Source organism: Otolemur garnettii, unplaced genomic scaffold (genome assembly GCF_000181295.1).
Source record: "Otolemur garnettii isolate 467f Iridium unplaced genomic scaffold, OtoGar3 scaffold00245, whole genome shotgun sequence".
Classification (NCBI taxonomy): Eukaryota; Metazoa; Chordata; class Mammalia; order Primates; family Galagidae; genus Otolemur; species Otolemur garnettii.
Window position 1 is genome coordinate 830,921 of NW_003852640.1, and position 15,867 is coordinate 846,787.

Below are 15,867 nucleotides of genomic sequence, written 5' to 3' on the forward strand. Positions count from 1 at the left end.
CAGGGAACCACTAGGGTTCCCTGGCACACTTACTGGAACAGTCTGCGGGATCCTTTCATGGTCCCCCGAAATGTTGTCAGTTGCCTGTCACTGCCACCCCATATGTAGAGATAGGGATAGGTCCACTAAACTTTATTAGTCAGAAGGCTGGGATTCTGGAGAACAGTGAGATTAGCCTCTCTAAGAGGCTATTTTTTCTTTTTTTTTTAGACAGAGTCTCACTATGTCACCCTCCGTATAGTGCTGTGGCGTCACTGCTCACAGCAACCTCAAACTCTTAGCTTTAACGATTCTCTTGCCTCAGCCTCCCAAGTAGCTAGGACTACAGGCACCCACCACAGCGCCTGACTATTTTTTGTTGCAGTTGTCATCGTTGTTAGCTGTCCTGGGCAGGGCTTGAACCTGCCAGCCTCCATGCACGTGGCTGGCGCTGTAATCACTGTCCTACAGGCACTAAGCCAACTGTTCTATTTTTCTAAAGTTACAGTTTTATACATGGAAGTTTAAAGGCTACGTTAACTCTTATTTTAAATAGTGATCAGTATAACTCAGTGACCTACTATATTTTAATTTAAAAGTTAATGTCTTGGCTTGGCGCCTGTGGCTTAAGTGGCTAAGGTGCCAGCCACATATACCTAAGGTGGCAGGTTCAAATCCAGCCCGGGCCTGCCAAACAACAATGATGGCTGCAACCAAAAAATAGCCTGGTGTTGTGGCGGGTGCCTGTAGTCCCAGCTACTTGGGAGGTGGAGGCAGGAGACCTGCTTGAGCCCAGGAGTTGGAGGTTGCTATGAGCTGTGATGCCACAGCACTCCACCCAGGGGGACAGTTTGAGGCTCTGTCTCAAAAAAAAAAAAAAAAAGGTTAATGTCTTAAGTCAATATATCTAAACTACTGGAAATAGGCATTTTTTTTTTTGAGACAGGGTCTCATTTATTAACCCTTGGTAGGGTGCTATGGTGTCACAGCTCACAGCACTCTCCAACTCTTTGGGCTTAGGCGATTCTCTTGCCTCAGCCTCCTGAGTAGCTGGGACCACAGGGTGCCCACCACAACACCCGGCTATTTTTTTGTTGCAATTTGGCTGGGGTTGGGCCTGAACCTACAACCCTCTGTATATGGGGCCAGCGCCTTACCCACTAAGCCACAGGCACAGCCTGGAAATAGGCATCTTTAGGGTGGGGGGTTAATGTTATAAAACAGTAAGAATGGGAGATGGAGTGAAAGTCACCTAAGACCTAAACTGACCAGATCAGCTGTGTCATCTCAACGCTGGCCTGAATGACTCCATCTCATTTTTATTACATGTATTTTCAGTGGGCGCCAAAGAGGTGGGGGGGCTGGAGGGATGCCTGTGGGCAGCAAAAGGGTTTGAGGCAGGCCATAGGCCAGGCGGGCAGCAGGTGGTGGCACAGTGAGTGGGGCTGTGGACTCCTTTCTGGGTGGAGTGAGAAGTGGGGCAGCACCCCCTCACTTGGGGGTGTGAATGGGCTGGCCCCATCAAGAGGCTGCAGAGGCCCGCGGGGATCCTGGATTAATGCTCCTGCAGCCTGGTAGTGATGTGATGGGCTAGGGCCTCGTGGGCATAGGGATAGGAAGGTAGGAGGGAAGTACCCGGTACCTGGACAAGCAGTCTGGGGGCAGCACCACGGCAGGCACCGGCCACTCTACAGCCAGTCATCTGGACACAGCCCCAGACCATCCCTGGGGGAGTGGGTCCCATTGCGGCTCCTGGGCTGGATCCTTCTCTACTGGGGAGCTAAAGTTTCCGCCCTTGGCCCTACAAGGGCTGGAGGGGACAGAGACCCAGGGAGGGCCAGCACAGGCTCAGCTCAAGGAGGAGGTCGGGAGCCTGGGCAGCTGGAAGGGACGGAGCAAACCTCAGAAGGCATGAGGTGGGCTCGGATGTCCCGGAACCTGGCGTTGCCCTGTATCAGCCGTATCTAGTGTGTGCGCGTTCTTTGCTTCTGCCAGCAGACTAGGCACTGGGGCCAGTTCCTTCTAACCACTTCTCCTTTCGTCTCTCTCGGGCCTTGATCGCACAGAGGACACCAGCTAGGGCAGCCCTGTTGCAGCCCCGGGCACCTGGCGGCAGGTTTTGAGGGCGCCCAGGCTATGCCAGCCCGGGCCGCAGCCGGCAGCGCCAAGGTTCCCTTGAGCCTGGCCGCGGGCCACTGGGCTCAGGGAGGGCTGGGACTGACGCAACTGCGAGGGCAGGTAGAGTTGTGCTGGGCGGGTCCGCAGGCCTCTCCCCGAGGCGCGCCGGCAGGGCAGGGCCGGCCCGGATTTGCGCGGGCACCCAGCGAGCTGCGCGGGAGCCCAGCCCGTCGCCCAGGGAGGCGCTGTGCGGTGTCCGCCCCTTCTTCCCCTCCTTCTTCCACCCCCGCGTCGCCACACCCACCCCTCCACCCGCACGCCGCCACAGCCTCCGCTCCCCTCCCTACGCCGCCCCCGGTGTCCCTCCCCTCTCTCCCTACCCGCGGCCTTGCGCCCCGCCCCGCGGAGGCTCAGGCTGCGCCGGGTCCCGTGGCTGTCCCAGGCCCGGCCCAAGGTCGAGCAAAGGGGCCAGTGCGGCTCCGTAGTCTGCCCACTCGGACGCCGACCTGGTCCCTCTTAGTGCTCTAGAAACCAGGATCGCCGCAGGCTCCAAGGCCCAGCTGCTCCTCCGCCTCCGAAGGGCCTGCTCCAGTCCCTCGTTTCCGCCGCAGCCCAGGCGCCCGAAAAGTGGGTAAGGGGTCGGGGACAGCCAGCTGACTGGTCTGCCAACTCCGGCTCTGCCCAGAGTTATAGAGTTGTGTCGGTCTCTCCGCCAGGACCCCTGCTGGACTTGGAAGCCCCCCTCCTTGATCTCGCCCACGCCCCCAGGCTGACACCGGCCTCTGTCCAGTTCTCCCAGGGCTGCCAACTGAAGAGCCGCTGCTGGGTTCTGGCCCCCTCATCATGGGTAACCCGGAGGGACGCTTCCACTTTGCCATCGACCGCGGAGGCACCTTTACAGACGTCTTTGCTCAGTGCCCGGGTGGACACGTGCGTGTCTTGAAACTGCTGTCAGAGGACCCTGCCAACTATGCAGACGCGCCTACTGAGGGCATCCGTCGCATCCTGGAGCAGGTGAGCTGCGGCAGAGTGGGTGGTGTGGGGAGGGACCCCACGACTAGAAGCCACACACTGCCTGCCCGGCCCCTAGGAAGGAGGCATGCCACTGCCCCGGGACCAGCCCCTGGACACCAGTCGCATCGCCAGCATCCGCATGGGCACCACAGTGGCCACCAATGCGCTATTGGAGCGTCGGGGGGAGCGGATAGCGCTGCTGGTGACACGAGGCTTCCGAGACCTGTTGCACATTGGCACCCAGGCCCGTGGGGACCTCTTCGACCTGGTGAGCTCCTCCATGCCAGCAGGGGGCCAGGGTGTGTGGCTCACACCTCCCCAGGGGTGCCAAGACCCCTTGGGGCAGGCAGTTGGAAGGGTTTATCAGCCCCCCAGCCCTTTGAGGGGACACAGGATACTTTGCTTCTGTCTGGCAATATGCTCTGTCCTGGACCTGGTGTGTAGAAGCCCAGGCCACCCTGCTCCAGGTGAGGGAGAGGCAGAAGCCCTGCCCTCCACTGCTGGGTTCCAGGAAGAAGCTGGGCACTGGGGGAGGCAGTTGGCCGCACTTAGTTGCCTGGGGGCAGAGAGCTAACTTGCCCATGTGACTGTGTCTCCTGGGCCTGTTCTCTGCTCTGCTGGGACACATCCCTTGCTTGTCCCCACCCACTCATGCAGAATGTTAGTGAGGACCATCAGGCCTGAGCCTCCTCTGAGCCTCCTCTGCCCACCCCCTAGGCGGTGCCCATGCCCGAGGTGCTGTATGAGGAGGTGTTGGAGGTGGATGAGCGCGTGGTGCTCTACCGAGGGGAGTCAGGCGCTGGCACGCCAGTCAAAGGTTTGGGTGTGGGGGCCAGGTGTGGGATCAGGGGTGGGCAGATTCTGGTGGCCGTTGACTGTACTGTGATTAGCTTTCTGGCAGGCCGCACGGGGGATCTGCTGGAAGTGCAGCAGCCAGTGGACCTGGGGGCCCTGCGTGGGAAGCTGGAGGGGCTCTTGTCTCGAGGCATACGCAGCCTGGCTGTGGCGCTTATGCACTCATACACGTGAGCAAGGGCCTTGGGTGGTGTGCCTTGGGTGGTGGGCAGTCGGCCTCGGCTGGCTCCACAGCACCATGAGGTTCTCATTGTAGGTGGACCCAGCATGAGCAGCAGGTGGGTGCGCTGGCCTGGGAGCTGGGCTTCACACACGTGTCCCTGTCCTCGGAAGCTATGCCCATGGTGCGCATCGTTCCTCGGGGGCACACGGCCTGCGCCGACGCCTACCTCACACCCACTATCCAGCGCTACGTGCAGGGCTTCCGACGAGGCTTCCAGGGCCAGCTCAAGGTGAGGCCCCTGGGCCACCTGCTCAAGCTCGGCCCTGTGCCTACCCAGCCCCTCACTGCCATCTGCCGGCGGTTCACAGGACGTGCAGGTGCTGTTTATGCGTTCTGACGGCGGCCTGGTGCCCATGGACACTTTCAGCGGCTCCCGTGCTGTGCTCTCAGGCCCTGCTGGAGGTGTCGTTGGCTACTCAGCCACCACCTACCAGCTGGAGGGCGGTCAACCTGTCATTGGCTTTGACATGGGAGGTACGAAGGCAGTAGGGCAGAGGCTGGGCAAAACCTGGCTTCCAGGTCTCTGGGTGACTCCTAGGATGCCATGCCCTCAGGCACATCCACAGATGTGAGTCGCTATGCTGGGGAATTTGAACATGTCTTTGAGGCCAGCACAGCTGGCATCACCCTGCAGGCCCCTCAGCTGGACATCAACACAGTGGCAGCTGGGGGAGGCTCCCGCCTTTTCTTCAGGTTAGTTGCCCCCACCACCTTCCTGGTTGGGACACTACCCCCCGCCTCCCCTTCCCACCTCCAATTCCTCCCTTTCCGAAGGTCCGGCCTCTTTGTGGTTGGGCCAGAGTCAGCAGGAGCCCACCCAGGTCCTGCTTGTTACCGCAAAGGTAAGAGCCAGTACCTGCCCAACCAGGCTATGCCCTCTTCCTGATGCCCCTAGCCCTTCCCTTCAGCCCCATCCTGGCTGCCCACTCCTGGCCCCTGGCCTCCAACCCCACTTCCCATATGGTATCCCCCTCCCAGGGGGCCCTGTGACAGTGACAGATGCTAATCTGGTCCTGGGTCGCCTGCTGCCTGCCTCCTTCCCCTGCATTTTTGGGCCGGGAGAGGACCAGCCACTGTCCCCTGAAGCCTCCCGCAAGGCCCTGGAGGCTGTGGCCACTGAGGTCAACAGCTTCCTGACCACTGGGCCCTGCCCGGCCTCCCCGCTGAGCCTGGAGGAGGTGGCCATGGGGTTTGTGCGTGTGGCCAATGAGGCCATGTGCCGGCCCATCCGTGCACTCACTCAGGTATGCCCACCTCTGCTCATCTTCCAGCCCTGCTCCCTGCCCCCAAGAAGGGTATGGGGTGGGAGGGAGGGTAGGAGAGGTCACTGACCCCTTTTGGTTCCCCAGGCACGAGGCCATGACCCCTCAGCCCATGTGTTGGCATGCTTCGGGGGAGCTGGTGGGCAGCATGCTTGTGCCATTGCTCGGGCCCTGGGCATGGACACAGTGCACATCCACAGGTGGGTCTGGGCATGGCATACTGGTGTTCATGTGCTCTGGGCCAGGAAACCAGCTTTGGGAGGTACCCAATATAGGTGAAATGCCTATATGCCTCTGGCCAAAAAAGGCATTTGAGAGAGAGCAATGAAAAGACTTTGTGCAGGCATACTTGTAAGAAACTGAGGCAGAATCCCATGTGGCCAGGTTGGTTGTGAGTCTAACATGACCAAGGCTTTGGCTGGAATAGCATTTCCAGACTGTGTTAAAGGATTAAGGCTGACTTTATAAGGCCAATGATAAAGCCCTTTGGAAAACTGGCCAGTTACCCATAAGTAACATTTCCTGATCTGTGGTGACGAAGGTCGCTTGCTGATGGGTCTGGGAATGGAGTAACCTTTCCTGATCTGTGGTGTGTGACAAAGGTCACTTGCTGATGGGTCCAGGAATGGAAATGTGCTAGGGGACCTCAAGAGAAGAGGAATTTACCCAATGCATACAGGTATCTAATGGCACAGATGAAACCTGGGCTCATGAAAGGCTTTTGAGAAGTCTGGCCTCAAAATTCGTTATAAAAGGTTCCAGCAAAAACCCCCTGACTTAAAGGCCACATGAGAATGGAGGTTTGCACACAAATTTCTGTATGCCCAAGAAGTTTCTCTATGCTTCGCTTAAGGATTCGAAGTAACAGCCTCCAAAGGGCAAGGCCAGCAAGGGCAGGTATTCAATCTACCTTGTCCTCCCTAGCCTCAGGCATCATCAGATAAGAACAAAGAAGTAATGGCTAACAACATGTTCTCCATTAAGTTATGTTAAATTGGGTTATGTTGAAAGGGTTATGTCAAAAGGTGTATGTTGAGTGGATTATCGGAAGCTAATCATGAGGTAGTCACATGATGTTTAAATGGATCAATGGGGTCATTGCTGTATTGTGCACATGTACAAAATTCCCTATATAAACCAACTGCAAATAAAGAAACTCGACATTTTGCCTAAGCGAGCAGATGGTCACCTTTATTTAAAACACAATTTCAGTAAGTGTGCTTATTCTTCGCGACGTCGCTTTTCCATGAGACCCTTATGGCAATACCCCCATTGTCACATCCCTGTCTCTACAGGCACAGCGGGTTGCTGTCAGCACTGGGGCTGGCCCTGGCAGACGTGGTACACGAGGCGCAGGAGCCCTGTGCACTTCCCTATGTACCTGAGAACTTTGTGCAGCTGGACCAAAGGCTGAGCTGCCTGGAGGAGCAATGCGTGGATGCCTTACGGGCCCAGGGCTTCCCCAGGTGGGTTCTCAGGGCAATGATCAGGAAGGACTTCTGGACTCCCAAGTGCTGGAGAAGGCAGGACAGGAGCTCCTATAGGGCAGTGGTTCTCAACCTGTGGGTCGCAACCCCTTTGTAACAATGAAAATACACTGCGGCCTTAAGGAAGGTTGAAAACCATGGTTGTAGGGTGCTCAGCGTGGGAGCAGGCTGAGTGTAAGTGGCCCATTCCCTGCCTGCCCAGGTGCCAGATCAGCACAGAGAGGTTCTTGCACCTGCGCTACCAAGGCACTGACTGTGCCCTGATGGTGTCTGCTAACCAGCACCCGGCTTCTGCCTGCTCACCGCGGGCCGGTGACTTTGGGGCAAGCTTCGTGGAGAGGTATGTGAGCTCCTTATCTCAGGAGTCCTGGTGGGTTTTCAGGCTGCCTTGCCTTGATGGTTCTCTTGGGTGGGGGGGATGGCAGGTACATGAGGGAGTTTGGCTTCATCATTCCTGAGCGGCCAGTGGTGGTGGATGACGTGAGGGTGAGAGGCACCGGTCACAGCAGGCTTCACGTCGAAGATACCCCTAAAGCCCAGACCGGGCCTCCCCGGGTAGACAAGGTTGGTGTTCCTGCTGTGTCAGCCCTCCCACAGCCATGGGACATAGGGTCAGGTGTAGGTGGGAGAGGCCATGCCCTGTTCAGAGGCCTTAAGGAGGGTGCTAGACCAAGGGGCCCTACTTACCCTACACTCTTCACAGATGACCCAGTGCTACTTTGAGGGAGGCTACCAGGAGACCCCTGTGTACCTTTTAGGAGAGCTAGGCTATGGGCACAAGCTCCAGGGGCCCTGCCTCATCATTGACAGCAACAGGTAGGCTAAAGCCAGCCAGGGTGGAGGCTGTGAGCACGCCCTGGGGCCCCTGGCTGGGGCTTCTCTGGCCTGAGGGAGTCCATGTCCCCTCACGGGCTTGGGGCTGTGGTGTCCCTTGTTGGGTGCATCTGGTCTGGCACCTTGCAGCCCCTCTGTGCTCCCTGCCCTCAGTACCATCCTGGTGGAGCCAGGTTGCCAAGCAGAGGTGACCAAAATGGGGGACATCCGCATCTCTGTGGGGGCTGAAGCCTCCAATGCAGTGGGCACTCGGGTTGACCCCATCCAGCTGTCTATCTTCTCACATCGCTTCATGAGCATTGCTGGTAAGTGGCCGCTGCCATTCTCCCTGCAGCCCTTTTAGGTAGAGCATGGGGGTTCTGCAGAGTGAGCAGAGATAGGCACTCATGGTGTTCCTGGCAGTGTAGGCCTTGTCATGTGGGGTGGCTGGTAGGGATGACCAGAGATCCCCACTTGGGTTGTGGTGGGCAGTGTGGCTCTGGCCCTAGGATGGCATGGCTTGCTGCATGCTAGAGCAGGTCTTAGGCAGGGCAGGCACTTGCCTCCTCTTGCCTATAGCCGTGTGCTCTGGGAATTGCTTCCCTACCTGGGGACAGGACACAGAGGGATGCCCTCTGTGGATGATCAAGCAGGGGCTTGCTGGGAGCCCAGGGGTCCATGCCCAGGAACCAGGTTCTTGCTGTGCCAGGCAGAGCAGGGGGTCGAGGAAGGTTCCAGCTTCTTGCTGTTACCTCCAAGCAGGACTGGGAAGAAGATGGTACACTCCACACAGGCCAGGACATTGTGCCCAGGTGGACATACCACCACCTGGTCTTCCCAGGGCACAGAAAAAGCTACCTCCTGGATTTGAGCCTTGGGGGCTTTTGCCCTGGTGGGTCCTATTCCTCCCTGTCCGGGGGCAGTGCTGTGGGTGGGTGGTACCCTCGTGTGCCTGGTCACTATGTGTCCCCAGAGCAGATGGGCCGAATCCTGCAGCGCACGGCCATCTCTACCAACATCAAGGAGCGCCTGGACTTCTCGTGTGCCCTCTTTGGGCCTGATGGGGGGCTGGTCTCCAATGCCCCCCACATCCCTGTGCACCTGGGTGCCATGCAGGAGACTGTGCAGTTCCAGGTATGGTGGGTCCCTCCCTTGGGCCACCTGGGCCTCACTCCCCTTCCTCACTCTACTGTGTCCTGGTTTCAGATCCAGCACTTGGGGGCTGACTTACACCCTGGTGATGTGTTGCTGAGTAACCACCCCAGCGCTGGGGGCAGCCATCTTCCAGACCTGACTGTCATCACACCGGTGAGGGGTATTGCCTGGCAACTCTCAGTGGGGCAGGGAAGCTGATACAGCTGACTATATCTCTGTACCTCCCTGCTCCCAGGTGTTTTGGCCGGGTCAGATGCAGCCTGTGTTCTATGTGGCCAGCCGAGGGCACCACGCAGACATTGGGGGCATCACCCCAGGTTCCATGCCCCCCCACTCCACTACACTGCAGCAGGAGGGTGCTGTCTTTCTGTCCTTCAAACTTGTCCAAGGAGGTGTCTTCCAGGAAGAGGGTGAGTGGGAGTAGAGAATGGGTCTGGAGTAGCATTCAGTAGGCTGGGACATGTCGCTACTGCCAGTAACCAAGAGAGGCTGGGCCTGGGGGTGAAGACAGGTGGTGACCCTAAGGGTTGGGGCAGATGGGCACAGAAGCTGAGAGATATTCTGTCTGGGCCCAAGAAGGCTTCCTGGGAGATAGTTTTGAGGGTGAGGAGTTCGCCAGGACACCAGGATCTGGGTGCTGGAAGGGGAGGAACTGCTTCAAGCTAGGCAGCTGCTAGTGGTGTGTGTGGTCCACTCTGGGTGGGGGGCTTCAGAGAAGCAGTGGGGCTAAGGTCAGGGGCTGGGTCTTGGAGAGTTTTCTGGGCTTGGGTCTGAGTCATCAGGCAGTGGGGCAGCTGTGTAGAGCTTTCAGCTGGGCCTATGCTGGTCTGCCAGTACACCTAGATGTAAGAGAAGACAAGGGTCCAAGTGGTCCTGCAAGTTGGTGGGGGAAGTAGGGTGGGAGCAGTGGCAATGGTCCTGGTGATGCTTAGCCTTGAGGTGGGCAGAGAGCAGTGAGCTATTGTGGAGGTGGGGACAGATGTTTTGATGGGATATAAGAAAGGGATAAGGGGCCAGGTAGGACAAAGAGCCCAGGGAGGCATCCAGAGGGAGCTGAGGCCAGAGTCATGGTAACAGAGTCACAGGCTGCCTATTGGGGGACACAAGTAGGACATCCAGGCCTGACTGCTTGTTTGGTCAGGGTGAAGTGGGGCAGGGGTGAGGCTTGGGGTGGGATGTGCAGACACATGGCAGAGGCCGGACGAAGGTGCCTCAGAGAGGATCCTCACCCAGACTCCAGGCGAGGGGCTTTTCTCAGGTGAGGAGTGGTCTCAGCCAGGCCTCACTGCTTGTCAGGGGCTGGAGACCTCATTCAGATCCAGGAAACTTGGGTAGGGGTCTTGGACACCAGATGCACCTTGATATTTATTCTTTGAGGCACTTGACGGGGGCAACTGGCAGGCCCAAGGGCAGGCTGGTGGGGAGTGTCAGGGGAGTGGGCAGAGAAGGTGAGAGGGATGAAGGAGGGAGGAGAGCTTGCTGAGGTACAAAGCTGCCCCTGCTCCAGTGAGGTCATTGGCAAAGCTGCCTGCCCAAGCCTAGGGTACCCTAGGGTGCTGGGCTGTGGGAGGGAGAAGGGTGGAGGCTAGGGTCTTCAGGGTACTGCAGGAGTCAGGAGGGGAGTGAAGGGCCAACATAGGAGCCCCCAGTGCCCAATAGGGGTGCAGTGATTGTGGAATAAGGTACCAGGTGGCCTCCAAGCTTGGGGAGGAGCTCAGTGGTCACTCTGTCCATCCAGCGGTGACTGAGGCCCTCCAGGCTCCAGGCAAGATCCCCAGCTGCAGTGGAACCAGAAATCTGCATGACAACCTGTCTGACCTCCGTGCCCAGGTGGCAGCCAACCAGAAGGGCATCCAGTTGGTGGGGGAGCTCATCGGGCAGTATGGTCTGGACGTGGTGCAGGCTTACATGGGCCATATTCAGGTGGGCCAGGGGGCAGGAGCATAGGGCAGTTGCCTCTGGGCAGCGTGGTCACCCTGAAGGTGGCACAGCTGCTGCTGAACCTCCTCCCTGCCAGGCAAATGCTGAGTTGGCAGTGAGAGACATGCTGAGGGCCTTTGCAGCCTCCCGGCAGGCCCAGGGTCTGCCCCTCGAGGTCTGCGCAGAAGACCACATGGATGACGGCTCCCCCATCCACCTTCGGGTGCAGATCAATCCGTGTCAGGTCAGGCTGCCTGCAGAGGGCACCCACTCCTGCCTCAGGAGTGAGGCTGCCCACCTGCTGATGTCTGTTCTCCCTTCGGATGTACAGGGCAGTGCAGTGTTTGACTTCAGTACCACGGGGCCAGAAGTGTTTGGCAACCTGAATGCACCCAGGGCCATAACGCTGTCAGCCCTTATCTACTGCCTGCGCTGTCTAGTAGGCCGGGACATCCCGCTCAATCAGGTTTGCAGAGTTGTGTGGGTGAGGGAGTTCCCCACAAAGTGCACAGTCACCCTGAGCGTGCCTGAGGGCAAGGTCAGCCCAAACTGATCTGTGGGGTGTAGGGGGAATTCTCCCTCAGTTTGACAGTGGGGCCCACCCCCAGTCATCCCTGATTGCTGCCTGTCCACACACAGGGCTGCCTGGCGCCAGTTCGCGTTGTGATTCCCAGAGGTTCCATCCTGGACCCGTCCCCGGAGGCAGCTGTGGTGGGCGGCAACGTGCTCACGTCCCAGCGCGTGGTAGACGTGATCCTGCGAGCCTTTGGGGCCTGTGCTGCCTCCCAGGTATGGTGGGGCAGGGTGAGCGCAGCTCTGGGGGCTGCTGGGTGCACAGGCCCCACTCCAGTCTAGCGCAGTCGCTCCTTGACCCTGACAGGGCTGCATGAACAACGTGACCCTGGGCAACGCCCACATGGGCTACTATGAAACGGTTGCGGGCGGTGCGGGCGCCGGCCCCAGATGGCATGGGCGCAGCGGCGTGCACAGCCACATGACCAACACACGCATCACCGACCCCGAGGTCCTGGAAAGCCGGTGAGCTCCCAGCCCTGGGGAGCCGGCCAGGGTGGGAGCCCAGGCTGGGGCTGCGTTAAGCTTGCGTCTGGCGCAGGTACCCGGTCATCCTGCGCCGCTTCGAGCTGAGGCTGGGCTCTGGGGGCCGAGGCCGCTTCCGCGGGGGCGACGGCGTGATCCGCGAGCTGCTCTTCCGGGAGGAGGCTCTACTGTCAGTGCTGACCGAGCGCCGGGCCTTCCAGCCCTATGGCCTCCATGGTGGGCACTCCCCCTTCGCCCGATCCGTCCCCGCTCTCGCCTGGCCGACCTTACCTCTTGCTCTGCCCACTTTATCTCTCTTCTTGGCTTTTCTGGACACCTCGTATCTGGCCTCTCCCCGCAGGGGGCGAGCCTGGTGCCCGTGGTCTAAACCTGCTGATCCGTAAGGACGGGCGGACGGTGAATCTGGGCGGGAAGACATCGGTGACCGTGTACCCCGGGGTAAGGGTTGCGGCTTGTTCTGTTCCCACTTCCCCTCGTTAGGCCCACCTCACTGAGGGTGGCAGAGTTGTAAAAGTAACTGGAGACGGAGTTTAGTTTGACTCCCGAAGGGGCGCACCCTAGGCCGGTGGTGGGGGTGGGTGGTTGACCCTGCTCCACTAGGAGAGGACGCTGCAGCCAGGGACACGCTTGTGTTGATCTTGCGCTCTGCCCCTCAGGATGTGTTCTGCCTCCACACGCCGGGGGGCGGAGGCTATGGGGACCCGGATGACCCCGCCCCACCGCCAGGGTCGCCCCCGCAGCCTCCAGCCTTCCTCGAGCGCGGCAGCCTCTATGAGTACCGCCGGGCCCAGGAGGCTGTGTGAGGGTCTGCGCAATAAAGATTCCTGAAGCTGCCCGGCCTGAGGGCGTCGCTAAGGGTCATGTTCGTGCTGTGTCGTGCTGTCCCGTTGGATGCGCGCTATCGCCTCTGCGCTGCCGGGGCTATGAGGGCATGGAGACGCGGAGCTGTGGGCCTATGGCCAGGTGGTCCGTGAGCCCTGCCAGGGCGGTGTTGAACGTCACCCGTTCCACTTACTGAGAATGGGAGTCAGGTTGGGGGGAGGGTCGTCCCAGCGCCCGCAGGCTCTGCCCTGACCTCTGGCACTTACTGGTGGACTCAGCCGGCCCAGGACTCTCCCGTATGTGATGTATATAGTCCAAGCGCCGGGCCGCCAGGGTTTTGTGCGGCTCCTTCCGTAGGGAGGAGCTGCCAGGTATAGGTGTCACCCCTTATCCTGTCCCCAGGGCCCTGGCGGAAGGGCGGTGTCACCAAGGCCAGGGCACCCCTTTGGGCTTAGGGTGGAAGGTCATTGGGTCCCAGGTCTCCTCTCACCTCCACAGCATCTCGGGTCCCTGTGGGAGGCCGGGGGAGGGCCCTATAGGCGAGAGCTTCAGCGACCGGCCTTCCCCACGTCCAATCTCCCCTCCGCACCCCCAACCCCAGGCGCAGTACCCATGGCCCAAGGCTGCTACTGGCGGGTGCCCAGCCGGCAGGGGTCCGGGAAGCAGCTGAAGAGCTTGTGCTGCTGCTTCTGGGAGTGATCTGCAGCGGGAGAGGGGCGCACCTCCCGGCCTGCTCGCCCTAGCCTCCCCTCACATTTCGAGCGGTTGTGGAAGTTCAGGCCGCTGAGAAGCACACTGAGGGGCAACGACCTCGTCATTCTGGCGGCTCTCGGCCTCAAACTGCTGGGCCCAGTCAACAACAGTGACAGCTGCTCTCAGGGCAAGGGCGGGTGCTCTTCGGAAGGAAGGGGTGTGGGTATGCTTCGTCCAGGGTGCGGATCCCATCCTGTACACCTCCCCTCTCCAGATCTGTGAACCCACTCTGTCACTTCTCTGGAATTCTGGTGCTTAGCGGAGTGAGCAAATGGTGGGAGGTGGGGCACAGAGGTGCAGGTAGAGGTAGGAACAGAAGGGCTCCCTAGGCGGTGCGTGCAGGAATCCCACCATGCAGCACCGGTCCAGGTTGTCCAGCTGTGCCTGCAATACTACAGACGCCCCGGCTCCTCCCCAACCAAGGTGGACCGTGGCTGGCAGGTCGGTCGGTACCTGTGCGGACAGCAGGCCTTTACAGGTCAGCGCGTCCTCGCGACGTGTGTTGGGGAAGCAATAGAAGATGGCCCGCAGCAGCCCGCTGCCCAGCAGCTTGAGGTGCAGCCCGGGCTGCAAGCTGAGCGTGCCGAAGTCGTACAGCACCGGGCTGATTCGGCGCCAGGCGGTCCACCAAGCGACGACCGCGCGCAGATCGAACACTTCTTGCAGGGACACGAAGTCCAGACCCGCGGGCAGTGCGGCCACCAGTCGTACAGCGAGGGCCGGAGGCGGACCAGCAGCGCGGCACCAATGGCCTCGGCCCGCCGCTGTCTTGTGCGATAGGTTGTTGAAGCTTGCCAGCCCATGAGGGAGCAAGCACAGGTTGGCCGAGAGGAAGACCAAGCAACAACGCACCGGCTCGGCTGGCGAGCGCCGGGGCGCAGGCGGCACCCAGCACAGTGGAGCGGGCCGGTGGTAGCAGAAGGGACGATGCCAAGCCTGCAGCAGCAACCAGTGCAGCAGGCCAGGCAGCGCCAGGAGCAGGCCGACAAGCAGCAGCAGCGCCGCCGCCGTCGGGCCACCGCTCTCAGCCACCTCGGGCTGGCCCGGGCGCGCCCTGGGCGCACAGCAGCGAAGCGCAGCCAGAGGGGGCTGAGGGCCAGGACATGGAGGGTGTAGCAAGGGGTGCCAGAACAGGGAGGGCCGCAAGGCGTTGAGCGCGGGTAGCCAGGCGGTCGGGGACTGCATGGTGCACGCGGCTTTTTGGCGGCGGGCTACTCGAGTCGAGGCCTGGTGGCACAGTCTGTGCGCAGGGTGAGTAAGGCGCTGTTCCTAGCGAGCCTGGGATGTCAGGCGTAGGCATAGAGGGGCGCTTTGGAAAGCTGCGCTCTCCTTACTGGCTCTGGATTTCCGCGCCCCTTGGGAAGAAAAAAATTAAAAGCAAAAGGGACCTTGACCTCTTAGCTCCGCCCAGATTCTCCGAGCCCCGCCCTACCCACCCAGAGGGCGGCAGGGGGAACCTCAGGGTGCAGCCAGCGCCAAGTAGTGGTGACCCTTCTGGAGTAGAGGCTGGCGAAGCGCTGGCGAGGGGAGAACGTGTGTGCTTCATCCGGACCCCCCCCACCCCACCCCCTAAGTCCACATGAATGTGCCGGCCTCTCGGGCTGCTGGTACTGCCAGGTCTACCCCGCCTCTCACGTGTCCCGCGCCTGAGTTCAAAGACCTGACACCAGAGGGAAGACAGACTAGAAGCCGCCTACCCAACCTTCCGCCCAGCGCCCAGCAAAGCATCAAAGTCCTCCAGCCCTGTGACCCTACCCCGAGGAGCTTCCGGTCTCAGGGGGAGGGACTGTTGGTTCTGTCCTGTGCAGCTGCTGAGCCGGCGGGCGCGAGCAGAAGGGAAGCCAGCTCCCTCATTCTAAGGCATCCATTCCTGTGTCAGCTGAGGATAGTGTCTCTTAGCCTTGGAGAATTGGGTCAGGGCTGCCTTTCACCGTGCCTGGCAGGGAGGTGGAGGGGCTTCTGGGCCCCACCTGGTTACGCTGGCCCCAAAATTGCCCTCTGGGTCAAAAGTTCTGCCCTGCCGTTCCCAAAGGCTGTTGGACTGGATGCCTGGAGGCCTCAGGAGGCCTGGGAGCAGGAGAAGCAGAGAGGCAGCTAAGCCTGGCATCCTGCCAGGAGGCCCCCCAATTTTTGGACTCCTTGCCTGTGGTTGATGAGATTCGTGTTTGAACCCAGACCCTGTGGCTCCTTTGGTCCCTCCTGCCATGCTCTCTTGGCTTGCAAGTACTCGTGGTAGGGCCCCCTTGCCTTCTGTCAGGCAGGGTCTCCTTTCCACTCGTGGACTTCACCACTCTGCCTGTCTCTCCCCCTCAAGTCCCTCCCTGGGGACCACTCTGCTTCTTGTCCTGTCCACATCTCCATCTACAGGTCCCTTCCCAGCAAACCTCCCTACCCCACTTCAGTTGCT

At 60.1% G+C, this 15,867-nt stretch overlaps 2 protein-coding genes across 5 annotated transcripts; one reads left to right on the forward strand and one right to left on the reverse strand.

The window, feature by feature from the left end:
- Nucleotides 1–2,536: 2,536 nt before the first annotated feature.
- On the forward strand, nucleotides 2,537–12,742 carry OPLAH (5-oxoprolinase, ATP-hydrolysing). Of its 4 annotated transcripts, none has more exons than XM_023508392.1 (27): nucleotides 2,537–2,728; nucleotides 2,814–3,111; nucleotides 3,188–3,379; nucleotides 3,829–3,928; nucleotides 4,013–4,136; nucleotides 4,223–4,418; nucleotides 4,498–4,663; nucleotides 4,744–4,882; nucleotides 4,964–5,031; nucleotides 5,168–5,433; nucleotides 5,539–5,651; nucleotides 6,747–6,917; nucleotides 7,141–7,278; nucleotides 7,364–7,502; nucleotides 7,642–7,754; nucleotides 7,926–8,077; nucleotides 8,725–8,885; nucleotides 8,958–9,059; nucleotides 9,142–9,316; nucleotides 10,645–10,829; nucleotides 10,924–11,070; nucleotides 11,158–11,292; nucleotides 11,466–11,615; nucleotides 11,707–11,864; nucleotides 11,941–12,101; nucleotides 12,226–12,323; nucleotides 12,542–12,742. In XM_023508392.1, the coding sequence occupies exons 2-27, from the start codon at nucleotides 2,941–2,943 to the stop codon at nucleotides 12,686–12,688; spliced, it is 3,867 nt and encodes a 1,288-aa protein (XP_023364160.1). In that variant the 5' UTR covers nucleotides 2,537–2,728; nucleotides 2,814–2,940; the 3' UTR covers nucleotides 12,689–12,742. The 4 variants fall into 4 exon arrangements, with proteins under 4 accessions (XP_023364160.1, XP_023364162.1, XP_003802356.1 ...); XM_023508394.1 differs by having other exon boundaries at nucleotides 2,888–3,111; XM_003802308.3 differs by having other exon boundaries at nucleotides 2,537–2,724.
- Nucleotides 12,743–12,793: 51 nt separating this feature from the next.
- Nucleotides 12,794–14,842, reverse strand: SMPD5 (sphingomyelin phosphodiesterase 5). Its single transcript, XM_023508360.1, is given in 9 exon segments — nucleotides 12,794–12,899; nucleotides 12,974–13,099; nucleotides 13,198–13,217; nucleotides 13,318–13,407; nucleotides 13,462–13,507; nucleotides 13,509–13,705; nucleotides 13,736–14,167; nucleotides 14,170–14,227; nucleotides 14,229–14,842. Coding segments are annotated over 9 exon segments (1,479 nt in total). The 5' UTR covers nucleotides 14,646–14,842; the 3' UTR covers nucleotides 12,794–12,806.
- Nucleotides 14,843–15,867: the final 1,025 nt, after the last annotated feature.

Excerpts from the sequence above, each read along its gene's own strand:
- OPLAH (XM_023508392.1), top strand. The coding sequence starts at position 2,941 with ATGGGTAACCCGGAGGGACGCTTCCACTTTGCCATCGACCGCGGAGGC. Across the intron at positions 5,032-5,167 it reads TCCTGCTTGTTACCGCAAAG|GGGGCCCTGTGACAGTGACA; the intron begins GTAAGAGCCAGT and ends TCCCCCTCCCAG. Across the intron at positions 7,503-7,641 it reads GGCCTCCCCGGGTAGACAAG|ATGACCCAGTGCTACTTTGA; the intron begins GTTGGTGTTCCT and ends CACTCTTCACAG.